The 12640-nt window shown below is 37.4% G+C and overlaps 1 protein-coding gene across 2 annotated transcripts in view; it reads right to left on the minus strand.

Moving 5' to 3' along the window:
• The window catches only part of PTCHD4 (patched domain containing 4), a 180557-nt gene that overhangs the window by 128127 nt on the left and 39790 nt on the right, over positions 1-12640 (minus strand). For both annotated transcript variants that reach the window (XM_034990951.1, XM_034990950.1), the window contains exon 2: positions 1857-2337. In XM_034990951.1, the coding sequence (XP_034846842.1) occupies positions 1857-2337 (481 nt within the window). The remainder of the gene's footprint in view (positions 1-1856; positions 2338-12640) is intronic.

The following is a 12640-nucleotide window of genomic DNA, read 5'->3' on the forward strand; positions in this document are numbered from 1 at the left end:
TATTGTTGTTATGTTTTCAGAACATACCAGAAAAGTTTATTTCAGAATATTTTAGGACTGAATTCTAAGAATTATATTATTATTATATACCAAAGAATAATGCTTTGATTTTGTAGAGTCTATGTTATAATTCAGCGATCACTAGAGACGATTGTTCTCCTTATTTATTCAGAATATGTAATTCTATATTATAGAACTTCCCTGATAAATCTTTCCATTACCCAATTAGATTTCCACAGTTTTAGGAAAGGCCTAGTAGTAGGCTCTAAGGTATCTAGTCATTTTGAACAAGCCATGTTTCATTTGTGAATCACAGTGAATGATTCTTATGAATTTTATGTTGTTATTTCAAGTCAAAAGACTAAGCTCAAAAAACATAACAAGTATAAAAGGTTCAAATCTAGACTCATCTTCATCACTGATATAAACAAATTTTAATATAGTTCTTTGGGAAAATGAAAAACACTTGTTAACAAGATGAAAATGCTTTTAAATGTGATATGCAAAATCCAGGAAGGCTTTCAATTTCTTGAAGCCAAGAGCTGTTTCCATATTTATCATTGAATCCAGTGCACTTAAAGCTTGATGACACTTACAGAGCATTTACTATATGCTATATAAGCTTTAGGTATATTCTACTTATATTCAAAAAACAATTCTTTGAAAATGATAAAATTATTACCCTTATTTTATACAAGAGGAACCTGAGGTTTACCAGGATAGACTAACTCACTAGGGCCACAATGAACTTGGGTTTCCAGATAAAGAAGTTGGATTCCAGCAACCTACACTATAAATCCATTTTGCAGTGTTCTCAAAGATGTTTGTTAAGGTGAAAACAAAAAGGGCCTGGATCACCTAGAAGACTTTCTGACCACATACCTGTGTCTTTTTTATTTAATAATAAAACTGTAATTTATAGCTGATTTTAGCATGGGGAGTGAAAAGCAATTACTTTATGGCTGAAGACTCTCCTGCTCATGTCAGTTCACCACCTATAGGCCATTATTACAGCTCATCCTCCAAATCACTGCAAGTAGGGAATTATATCACATCTGACAGGACTCTTTTGTAGAACCACAGATATCACCATTATCATGGCTTTTCTGATACATTCCATTAGTCTTGTTGCTGAGCCATCACTCACATTTCTTCCCAGACTTGATCTTCTCTTTTGCAAGAACACACACACACACACACACTTATAGAGCATTTTCTAGACATTTATGTATGTCTGGGAGAAAACTTACAAGGAGGGATAATCTTGACTGAATATGGCCATTAATTATTCTCACCAGAGATGAAATAAATTAGGGGATACATCCTTAAGTGGTAGCAGGAAGGTTTGGTTTATACGGAGGTGGGGAAATGGAGTACATTCTCTTTAAAAACTTTGAAATGAATTAATAAACCAAGATTAATGAAGAAGTTTTTTGAGATTAGAATATATCAGTGGTTCTCCGAATTTTCATCCTATGCTATTCACTCTTCACCATCATCAACTTGAAGATGTCCATGAATTTGAACCACAAAATTTGTTTAAAGTAAGTTTTGGATCTCCATAATCTCTGACCTATAATATTTGAAGAAGCAGAGTAAACAATTCCAATATAGTGTAATTTAAAAATATCTGACAGCATTAAATTCTGCAACATAAATGGGAAGATGACTTGGTCAGCCTAGAATTTCCAAAAGGTCCAATAAGGTGAAACGGACATCACCCCAAGTAAAATCTTACATAATCACACAAACACATCAGTGAAAAGTTAAAACAGATTTCTGCCTGAGAATTCAAGAAATGTACTACCTTGCCCCAAATTGGTAAGAATCCGATTACCACAAGGATGGATAGTTACCCATGGCGAAGAATGGGATTCCCAGCAGGGTGGAGTTGTACTTTCCATCAGTGATGAAGAAGATCCCTGCTGCTGTGACGATGGAGATGCACACCGTGAGCACCCCCAGGAGGCCCAGGAAGGGCTTGCTTCGTAAACAGTCCTTCATAGAGCTAGAGAGGGTGGCTGTGGTCAGGATCAGCACAAGGCTCACCAGGACCTTGCTCCTGGCCAGGATGCTGGTCTTATGAAAGTCTCTCCAGAGGCTAAAGGATGCTAAAGAGTAGAGCTGGAGGTCCTGGTGCTCCTCCTGGAGCTTCCTCATGAGCTTACAGAACTCATTCTCCCACTTCTCCCCTATGAGGTCTTGGGTGGCAGAGCCATAGGTCTGGAGGTAGTAGGTGATTTGAATGGCTCTGGCTGACTTGACCCGCTGGTCCTTGCTGTTTGGCACTTCCACTACCCCGCCCAGTTGGTGTCCAATAAAACTGTTCCTCCCATCCTTGAAAACAGAAAAAAGGGAGACTAAAGTTACCAAAGGGATACACATTTCAAACAACAGATTCTTACTCTAAATGAAGGAACACAACAAAGGCAGAGGTAGGATCTTGCAATTGTGGAACTGATGTGGGTGGAGTGGGATGTGAGGATTTTATATTCAACCTTTTGGAGTGTCATGGGATACCATGCAAGATGATCAGGAATAGAAAGATTCAAAGAGCATTATGAAGCTATACAAGACTCACCACATGCATAGGAAAATGTACATAAATATTTTGATCTATCCCATCCATAACCCATTCCAACCATTTCCTCTGTAACAGTCTATTATAACTCCTATATGCAGGATCAAGTTTGATGATTCAGTTTCAGCCAAAAGTGAAGCGTGGCATGAGTTAACAACATTTCAAAAATTAAAATAATAATTCATTTAATAAATATACACTAAACTTTTCAAGGTTAACACACACACCTACACCGACACATGCAAACACACACAAACATCACAAACATCCATACTCTGGGGGTACAACTGTATATTGCAGAACAAATAGAAGATACTATTTTTTTTTTACAATTAATATAATAGTGTTGAACGGTTTTCTAAATATGATGTGAGCACCTGTCACTCGTTACAAAATTCCCTCCAAACACCTGCCTCAGTCATAGGCTGACCTTTTCGCCACAGAACACAGTGAACAAATCCCCCGAATGAAACTGATGAGATTTCAGGCGGGGTGGTCAAAAGACATTTTGATTTCAGAATTTTGCATGACGTAGAGCAGACAATGTCATACGAGTAGGATATTTATAAGAAAAGCCATCACTTCTCTTTAAGGTACACATGAGGTGGACACGGAGTTGGCTTTATTCAGAGCAGTAATTCTCAACCAGTGGTGCCTTAAGACTCAGAAAGAAATCCCCGACAGACATCACCGAATTTTCAACAATTTAGGTATTTTCTTTTTGCCACAACTGTCATTTACTTCCATGGCAGTGCTTGTCAGATGTGATACTGAACCCAATAGCAGGTTGCAAGACAGAGCATAGCATTGAAAATGTGCTGCAGGTACTGCGCAAAATGCAGGCACAAAGGTAAATTTATGCCATAAGGAGAATTTCCACTTGCTACATCAAGCAAGACTTTTATCTCATGAGGATAGAAAAGTGTAGAGTCAGAGCAGGAAACAGTCTTTTCTGGAAGGGTAGGGTGGAAGGGCAACAAAACCAACGGTCTGATAACTGTGGTGATTTTCACAGAACTATGAGGCACTGTATACTCAAGGAGACACGTATAACAGTTCTCGTGAACTCGTTTAGTCCAGACACTTATATCTGAGGTACTTGTTCCCATGTGTATTTTTAACATACACGAAAGTAACTATAATACTTGAGAGTGTGTTGCAAACACAAAAAGTTTGAGAAATTTATAGAAAGTTCAAGTGCTGTTAGTAGGATCATTAAGAATTGTGAGGAAGAAATTTCATAGTCACTTCACATACCCATTTTCCCCCTACATGTTCAATAAAAGCAATTTTTCTATTTAATACAACCTGACCAACTCCAAATGAACAGTATATTTCTAAATAAAAATATAATTTAAGTTTTTTTTTCCTTTTGCTTGGTAAATCTCCCACTTCCAAGGCATCTTTGTAAATTTTCCATCTTCTTTTGCATACACACACACACACACACACCCCAACACAACTGAAATTCCAGCTGGAGGTTCCCAATGCTCTCTTTTGAAACCTGTGGGCTTCTCTGATGAGCTGCAAGTGAAAAGGTAGGAAAGCTTCAAAGAAAGAGTGGGAATCCTGTCCCAACACTGACAGACTGGAATGTGGTTTCCACTCTTTAAATAATCTCTACTCTTGCTCCTCAATTAGGCTTGTTTATTTTTGTTTTAAGATTGGTATAATTATTAGCTCCACCCTTGTTTCTACTTCTTTGAAATCCCGTCTGTGATGTTGACTTGTGCTTTTGATTATTTGAAAGAGAAAGTATTTTAAAAGCTTTATTTATTCACTTAAGAATGTGCAGTTCCATCTGTCTTTACTCATTTCTGTCATCAAAAAGATTTCCCAGGGATCTTTAGCAGCAGAACAAAGATTTTTGCGTCCCTCAGACCTCATTTGAAGATTATAGTTGATCAAAGAGGGCACTGATAATGTACCTGGACAAAAGTCAAGACTCTACAGAAGGCAATATATAGATTTTTAAATAACTAATCTTTATTGAGTTTGGTTAACTGCTCACCCTCCTTTTGAAGTTGTCTAATTTCCATTTCTTACAAAAATTATTTCATAAGAGATATGCATTCATCTCATTATATTTAAATGGATGTAACAAATAGAATGAATTTCTCTCTCTTAATCTGCTCTACTCCATGCACCAGAACAAAATAAACAAGGTCTTTAGACGTCCTTGAATAGGAAGCTCCGCTTTAAGGTCCACATTTTGTATAAGCCATTGGCCCAATCATCCTACTCAGTATAGTCCTGAGAAATATTTGTAAGGTAAAATTCTACTATTTTGTAAGGGGTGGTAGAAGAGTTTCCCAACTTTACCAGTTCATGGGTGCTTCTAAATAGGAGAAACAAAGAATGAACGGAACATGTATTTTAATGATCCTCTGGGTAGAACTTCCCTGGACCTGTCAGGAGTCAGGAAGTCATGTGACCTGGGTTGCAGCATGTGTCTCACACTAACTGAATAAGAAACCCTTGGCTGGTTCATTTCCCCTTGTAGGTTTCCATTTTATCATCTCTAAAATGAGCAGATATGAATATATGAGTAAATATTTACATAATATTGAAGATATTTTTCAGCTCTATTATTCTATGAAAATACCACCTATAAAGCTACTCTGACGAGAGCTGAATGTTAGAAATGATATCATTATTATAGAGCCATGAATTGATTATTTTTATGGCCTAACACAATCTTACCAATTGCCAGGTAGGACATTTTTGTTCAATAAACATAGAGGCTCAGAGAAGGGAAACCTGTTAGTCAAAGCGATGAACCCAGGGTTCCAACGCAACTCTTCTAATCCCAAATCCAGAACTTTCTAGAATCTAAGAGGGTGATTTCAGGGAAGCCACTTTAGGTCCTAGTCCCCATTAACTGCTCTTTATGATTAAAACTTATTTCATGTGTAGATACATTGTATTCCCAATATTTTACTCTCCACTAAACCAACTGCCTACCATTTATGTTGATTCAACTTCTTCCTATTCCAATAAAACCTACACAAATTCCAAAGTTCCTTTAAGTGCAGAAATCCCATTTATGTCACCATGAAGCTAAACCTTAAAAATATGACAAGATGGTAATACATCACTTCCAATGCTCTCCTGTTTCAGTGTTTCACTGAATTGAACAGGGATCATTAACAGGGGTGAATTGAAGTTCCTAACTCATTTCCTTGTGCCCACTTCTGCTCTTCTTCAGTCTATCTCTTCACCTTAAAGCCAGAGCACACCCGAACAACTCTAAATGAGATTACACCATTTATACACTTAAAACCTACTGGCTTCCACTTGCATTAGGAATAAAAGAAGAATTCCTTACTAGGTCTGCAAGGCCCTGCATGTCCCACTGCTGGCTGAGCCTCAGACCTTATCTCTACCACTCTTCTCCCCATGAACTCTGTTCCAGCTTTCTCTCCTTTCTTCCTACTGCTTGAACACACCAAGTTAATTTCCACCACATGGCCTTTGCAGCTGCCATGCCCTCTGCCTGGAATGCTTTCCTCCACTCTTCTACGGCCAGGGCTACTTCCTCCTGGAGGTCTTATCTTCAAGGATACCATTTGAACCACATGATCTGGACACCTCCTTCCCAGACATCACTTTATCACATACTCCTATGTTGTCTTCTTCCTACAAAAGATTTCTATCTGAAGCGATCTTATTTAATCAATTAATTGCTCTTCCACTAGAATGTGTCCTTGTTGAGAGCTGACACCTTTCCTATCCTGCTCACTGATAATTTCCCTGTGCCTAGAACACAGCCAGCTATATAATGAACATTCCATAACATTTAACTCAGTTCACCCTGAAGTGTATATAACTAATCTTACTTTTTTTTTTTCAGAGACCATTTTGCTAAGAACAGGAAAAGTAAGAGACAGCTCAAAGTGTCTGAGGACAATAAGTCCTCAGATGAAGAGAGGTATATATAGAAATTAGAGGCTGGTACAGAAATACACACACACACACACACGCTTTACCTTTTTTTTCAATCCCCTTACTCTAGGGTAATATTTCCCCAAAATATGTTTCCTCTTCCATTTTCACTGTATACTAAACATGTGGAGTAAGCTAGTCACCTGACAGGGGGACTCAGTGAGTACTTGGAAAAAGAGTTTGTAGGCATTGCAGCCTGAGGGCAAAGGATAGCCCAAGTGTTCAAGGAACTGAAGGAAATGAGGAAGCCTGAGGCTAGAGAGGAAAGCAGGGCCTTTTCAGTAAGAGCCAGCAAAGCCTTATTAAGGAGCTGGAGTTAATTGTTCTGCAATAAGAAAACACTGTGAGTTTTAAGCAGGGAGTGAATGGCATGGTTTCCTTTTTGGAGTGTTCTTTCATTGCACCGTGGCAGATGATTTAGGGAGTCAGGCTGACTTGAAAGGAAAGAGCTCCATTAGGAAGTCCCTGCAGCATTTCAGGTTCTTGATGTAGCATGAAAAAATGTCAGCTGAGGCCATCTGTGGTAGGTCAATTGTTCCAAGGTGAATCAATGCATTTACAGGTCACGAGGCTACCTCATGGCCAGGAAGCAGCGCATCATACTCTTTCTCCAGGAGCAGTAAAGCCAGAAAAAAAAATAATCTTGGGTTCTTTAGGTCTTATTTCATTTACGGTTACTACTTTGTAGCTCTTAAAAATTATCACCCAATCTAAAGCTCTACAGTGGAAAAGGAAATTAAAACTCTGAGACAAGATCAAAGAATAAATTCTTCAAGAGCTAGGAGAGGAAAGAGACATTAATGTCATAAACAATTGTGCAGAGAAAAAATATTCAATGATGCTTTGAAATTATAGGGGAGTGTCATATCTGCTCAGTATATGTGCTAGGTTGCTATTAAGATACTTTCTGTGATTGCAAGATAATTTAGCTGCAGAGCTTCTGTCCAAGACAGTTGTATTTCAGATTTCATTGATTTTCACTGCAAGGATATTGGAAACTTTTAGATTGTCAGTCTTTTATTGCTGAAAAGAAAATCTTCCTAGGTATAGTAGACAGTGACATTTCTGAAGGAATGGTAAAGTTTGTTGTTGTTGTTTTGTTTGCTTGTTTGTTTAAATAAGACTTTCCCTCCTATTTATTTCCTAACTTATATCCCTTTGTTTTATTCTCAATATCAAATATTGTAAGATAAACTATGATTAAATGAAATCATCAGCTATCTTGAATTTCCTCACCAGAGCTTCATGTTTAGTAGAAACAAGCAAATAACGAGAAAGCCGTTCCTATGTGGTATTTAGTTAAAGAAAAAAGAATCAAAACTTATTTTAAAAATGAAGGTTTAAGGACGCTTGGGTGGCTCAGTTAGTTGTGTTTGCTTTTGGCTCAGGTCATGATCTCAGGATCCTGGGATGGAGTCCCACATCAGGCTCCTTACTCAGTGGGGAATCTGCTTCTCCCTTTCTCACTCCATCTGTGCTTTCCCTCTCTCTCTCAAATAAATAAATAAATTTTTTTAAAAAATGAAGACTTTAAAGCATTAAAATGCCCTAATAAAGAATAAATTGAATTTCTTATGTCACATTACTCAACTAGGAGAGTGCAGTGGTGTATTTTCATTTTTTTCTTTCAAATAGGAAAGTTAAAAAAATAAGCTTCATGTTGTTGAAATGAAATGCAAACTTTAGCCAATCAGAATATAAAATAAGCTTAACAATGCACTCTAGCATATCACTTTTAAACACATGTGGCAGACTCGGTTCTAAGATTTAAGAACTTTTTTGCATCATCCTAGGTAACTTTTCCAGTCATTCTACAAGAAGGTGCTATGCTGGAGTAGTCTCAAGTCACCAATGAGGACACAGTCACCTCAGGAGAAGAAGTAATGTCAGGTTATATAACCGTACGTAGCTGTATAACTACTAAATGGCATAACCAATTGCTTATTCCTCTTTCTGACTCCAACAGGCACAACTGCAACCTGTGTTTGAATAATTTATGAATATATTTGAATGAATGGAAGTATAAGATAGCGGTTATGTACATGGACTCAAGAGTCCAACTGTCTCACTAAGAGTCCCAGGGTCAACATGGGCAAGGTGTGGAGCTGTCCAGATGTCAGTCTTATTAATGGTTAAAATAAGAATCATAAGGCATTGTGAGGATCAAGTGTGCTAATGCATATGAAGCATTTAGACTAGTGCTCACAAAGTGTTGGATATTATTCTTTATTAATATGTCATACATTAAATATTTGAATGATACTGTTTATTCACTTAGACATCTAATATTCATCTACATTTCCTAGCAAATATCTGTAGTGAGAGAACACAGGGAACAGGATCCAGGCATCTGGCTCCAAGTTACAGTTCTGCTACTATGACAGCAAGGTGATGGGGCATGCTGCTTGACTTCTCTGGATACCAACTCCATCTCTAAAATAAAAGGCTTGGCATATATTATTTCTAAAGGTTTCATTAGCTCTGTATTTAATGATTCATCCATGGTAAAGTCATTAGACACCGCAAAGTAGGCTAGAGAAATCTACCCTAAAGGAAAAAGCAGTAAGAAGGAAGAAGAAACACAAAATGATCCATGTTCATTTCCACAGAAACAAGAAGCTTTTCATCTTCTTTAAAATCTGGACCCAGTAGCTTTTCTCTCTCTCTTTGAATAATTTCCAGAGAGAATTCTTCTCAAATGGAAAAAGATCAAGAATTTGCCCAATTTTACCTAGATGTAAATTATCTTAGTTGCCAGATGAATTAATTTCTTATTCAGTAAAATTCATTTTCTCTTCAGATCTCTATTTTATGAGTATCCTGTCCTCTGTATTGGTTTACTTATCACATAATTGGATAAATACATTTAATTTCTCCTTTACCGGTGCCAAATCTTTATACAAATTTATTTTAAAAGTGTGGAAATAGAGCTAACATCCACATTACATGTGAGGCTTAAAACAATGAACTTTTTGTTTTTCTGTAATTCATCTTAGTGACCCTATCCCCAAAATTTCAATTGCAAGCAGTATTACTATTTTAAGTGAGTCTTTCACAAAGGGATCAATAGAACCACGCACAGGCAAGTGTTCCATATCAAGGAGCATTTAGCTTTGATGTTATTTTCCATACAGGAAGCTGGCCATCATCCATATGGGAACATTTGTGTAATGTACAAAGGCCCTAAGTGCAGTGCCCCCTTCAGGAGAGGGATCGAAAGACCTGCCATAACAGCTTTTCCTTTGGGCAAGAAACTCTCTCCAAAAAACACTCTAGCTTAACAGCCACATGCTATATCAAGAGTGTGGCTCCTGAGCCATTAGCTCCTCTAAGTGGAAAAGTAGATCAAACTAACAAGCTACAGAGGCAAACTTACAGTAGAGTTCAATCTTTTGATCGAGAAATCAAAATGGGAAAGAGGAAGGATCCAAAGAATAGGTGTTGCAGGTAACTACATGGGCATTTCCTACTTTACGTGTGTAAAGTCTTGGCATGCTCGGGGACATGACATACAGATGGAAACAGTCAAGAAGGACAGAGTCATTTATTCATTGAAGACACATTCAGTGAACTCATTCTTTGTGTTAGCCAGCTATTGAGGTTAGAAGGGTGACCAGCTACAATTCCTATATTCAGAAAGCCTATGGCTTTGGGGTGGAGTGGGAGATAGGGGGAAATAAGTAAGCAGAAAGGCATTTAAAAATATATATGTAAGTATTAAGGGAGCAGTGAGAAGTAATCTCCTAGCCTAGCAGGAACTAAGAAGACTTTCCTAAAAGGGGGGCATCGTAGCTGAGACCTGAAGCATGAGTAATAATTATCCAGGTGAAGATGGGGTATTGGTGGATGGACATGGGGAAGAATGATCTTCTAGGCAGAGGGAACAGCATGTGCAAAGGCCTAGAAAGGAGAATATGCATGTTGTGTTCCTGGGACTTTGAAAATGACTGGAATATACAGTGGGGAGGGGTGATGCAGAGATGAGTAGCGAATATGAATATGTAGATTTGCTTATTCAAAAGCTCTGACTGCAATGTGAAAAATGAACTTTAGGTGTGTCTAGACACTAGAGAGGGGGCACTGGATGGTTTTCTTGCCTTCCTCTTATCTTTATTTAAGCCAAGACCTACTTGATTGTATGAGCATCATTTTTTTTTTTTTAGATTTTATGAAATGCACACTATTCTGGAAAATAAATTTCCCTCACACCTAGGTCTTTTTCTAAAAAACATCTCTTCTGGAGTTCTAAAGATTCTTGGAGAAAAGCTTCCTTCCTAGAGGTGCAAGAGTTGCTAAAAGTGATTTAGTTACTCTAATGATTCCCATAAATCTAATAAATCCAAACAATATATGTGCTGAGTGTCTGGGAAGGCAAATTGCTAGTGTGTGTGTAGAAAACAAGATAAGGACAAATAAACAGAAGAAAAATATCTCTTCCTTGGAAGAGTTTGTACTTTTGTTATAGAAACAAAGCCTGTAAGTTGGTGAGAAAATAAAGCAGCAGAGAGTATTAAAACTCTGAAGACATTGCTCAAGAATGCAGATAACTGCTGAGAGCTGCAAAATGATATACATATAGCATGATCTCAACCACGTAAAAATAAATATGCATGTATAAATATTCAAAGGAAAACATCAAAATTTAACATTGGCTCTTATTTGGTATAAAATTATAGGTCACATCTGCTTTCTTGGTTAGTTGGGCTATTTTATATATATATTTTTAAATAACTACTGACTCATCAACAAAAATAATAAAAATAAATATGTTAAGGGAATGGCATGAAGACTAGTTAGGAATGGGAAGGATAAATTAGGTTTGACTGTTAATCAAATTTCATTTAAACAAGTAGTGGAAGAGGAGGGAGGGCCAAGAATCAAGACTCCCTTGTTTCCGGGCTCAAGTCCTAAGCAATCTGCCTAGTGGCTTCTAAGTCAACTTAAGTTATGATGGTTCGTTCTTCTCCATGAAGGACTGTGGTCTTGCCCATTAATATATAATGAACAACAGTGTTCTACTTAAAGTTAGAGGTAAATAACAGCAGATTTCTATCTGTAAGGGTAAGGTAAAGTGTTAACACTTAACTCTCAAGTTGATCTGACTTTGCATTGGCTAACTGGCATTGTCTTGTCAAAGAAAAGATCCTGAGGACCTTGGTGGCTTAATATCACTTGTCTTCCATTGAACTTGAGTTCCAAACTGACCCTAGTGAGGTTCTTTTTAATTTTTGTCTTTGTATTGTTCCTTCCCATGCATTTTATTTTTACCTCAAAACAGAAGCAAAATTAATTATTTGCTATACATAAAACATCACTCTAAGCAAAAGCTTTCTTTCTTTCTTGAATTATCCAGATAATTGTAGTCACAGAGGTCTAGATTATGAGGTTGGTTACAACTTCCAGGAAATATGCCATTAATTTCTGCAGTGTGGAGATAACATTGCCATTTATGAACTCCATTTTTCTAATTTCTTCTAATTTCTATTTTTTACCCCAAGATTGTATAAAATTTTCATTCAGTGGGATGCCTGGGTGGCTCAGTTGGTTAAGTGTCTGCCTTTGGCTCAGGTCATGATCTTGGGGTCCTGGGATCAAGTCCCACATCGGGCTCCTTGCTCAGTGGGGAGTCTGCTTCTCCCTCTGCCTGCCACTCCTCCTGCTTGTGTGTTCTCTTTCTCTCTCTCTCTGACAAATAAATAAATAAAAATCTTTAAAATTAAAAAAAATTCCTTCAAAGGGGCTTCTACTGATAATTAATACATGTTGTCTTTTATCATTGTTATCTATTTTATTGCTCCATTTAGCCTTCCAAGTTCAGTGAAGATAGAAAATGAAGGTGATATATTTCTCAAGCTAAAGGAGCACATATTTAAAGGAAAGGTAGAGGAACTGACACATTGGGAAAGAAAGCGAAACTGAGAGTGTAACCTTTATTTGCAGATGTGGACTTACCACAGCTGTGTCTTAATCCTTTGATAAAACAAAAGTGACACTTTTGCATGTCTACTGAAGTGACAGATGTTAATATCTCATCATTTTATATGAACCTCGTCCCTACCTCTTCCTTGCTCCATCTCCTTTCTCCTCTACTTCTCCTGCCTCTTTCCCCTGCCC

The sequence above is a fragment of the Mirounga leonina genome, unplaced genomic scaffold (genome assembly GCF_011800145.1).
Source record: "Mirounga leonina isolate KUSES-001 unplaced genomic scaffold, KU_Mleo_1.0 Mir_53, whole genome shotgun sequence".
NCBI lineage: Eukaryota > Metazoa > Chordata > Mammalia > Carnivora > Phocidae > Mirounga > Mirounga leonina.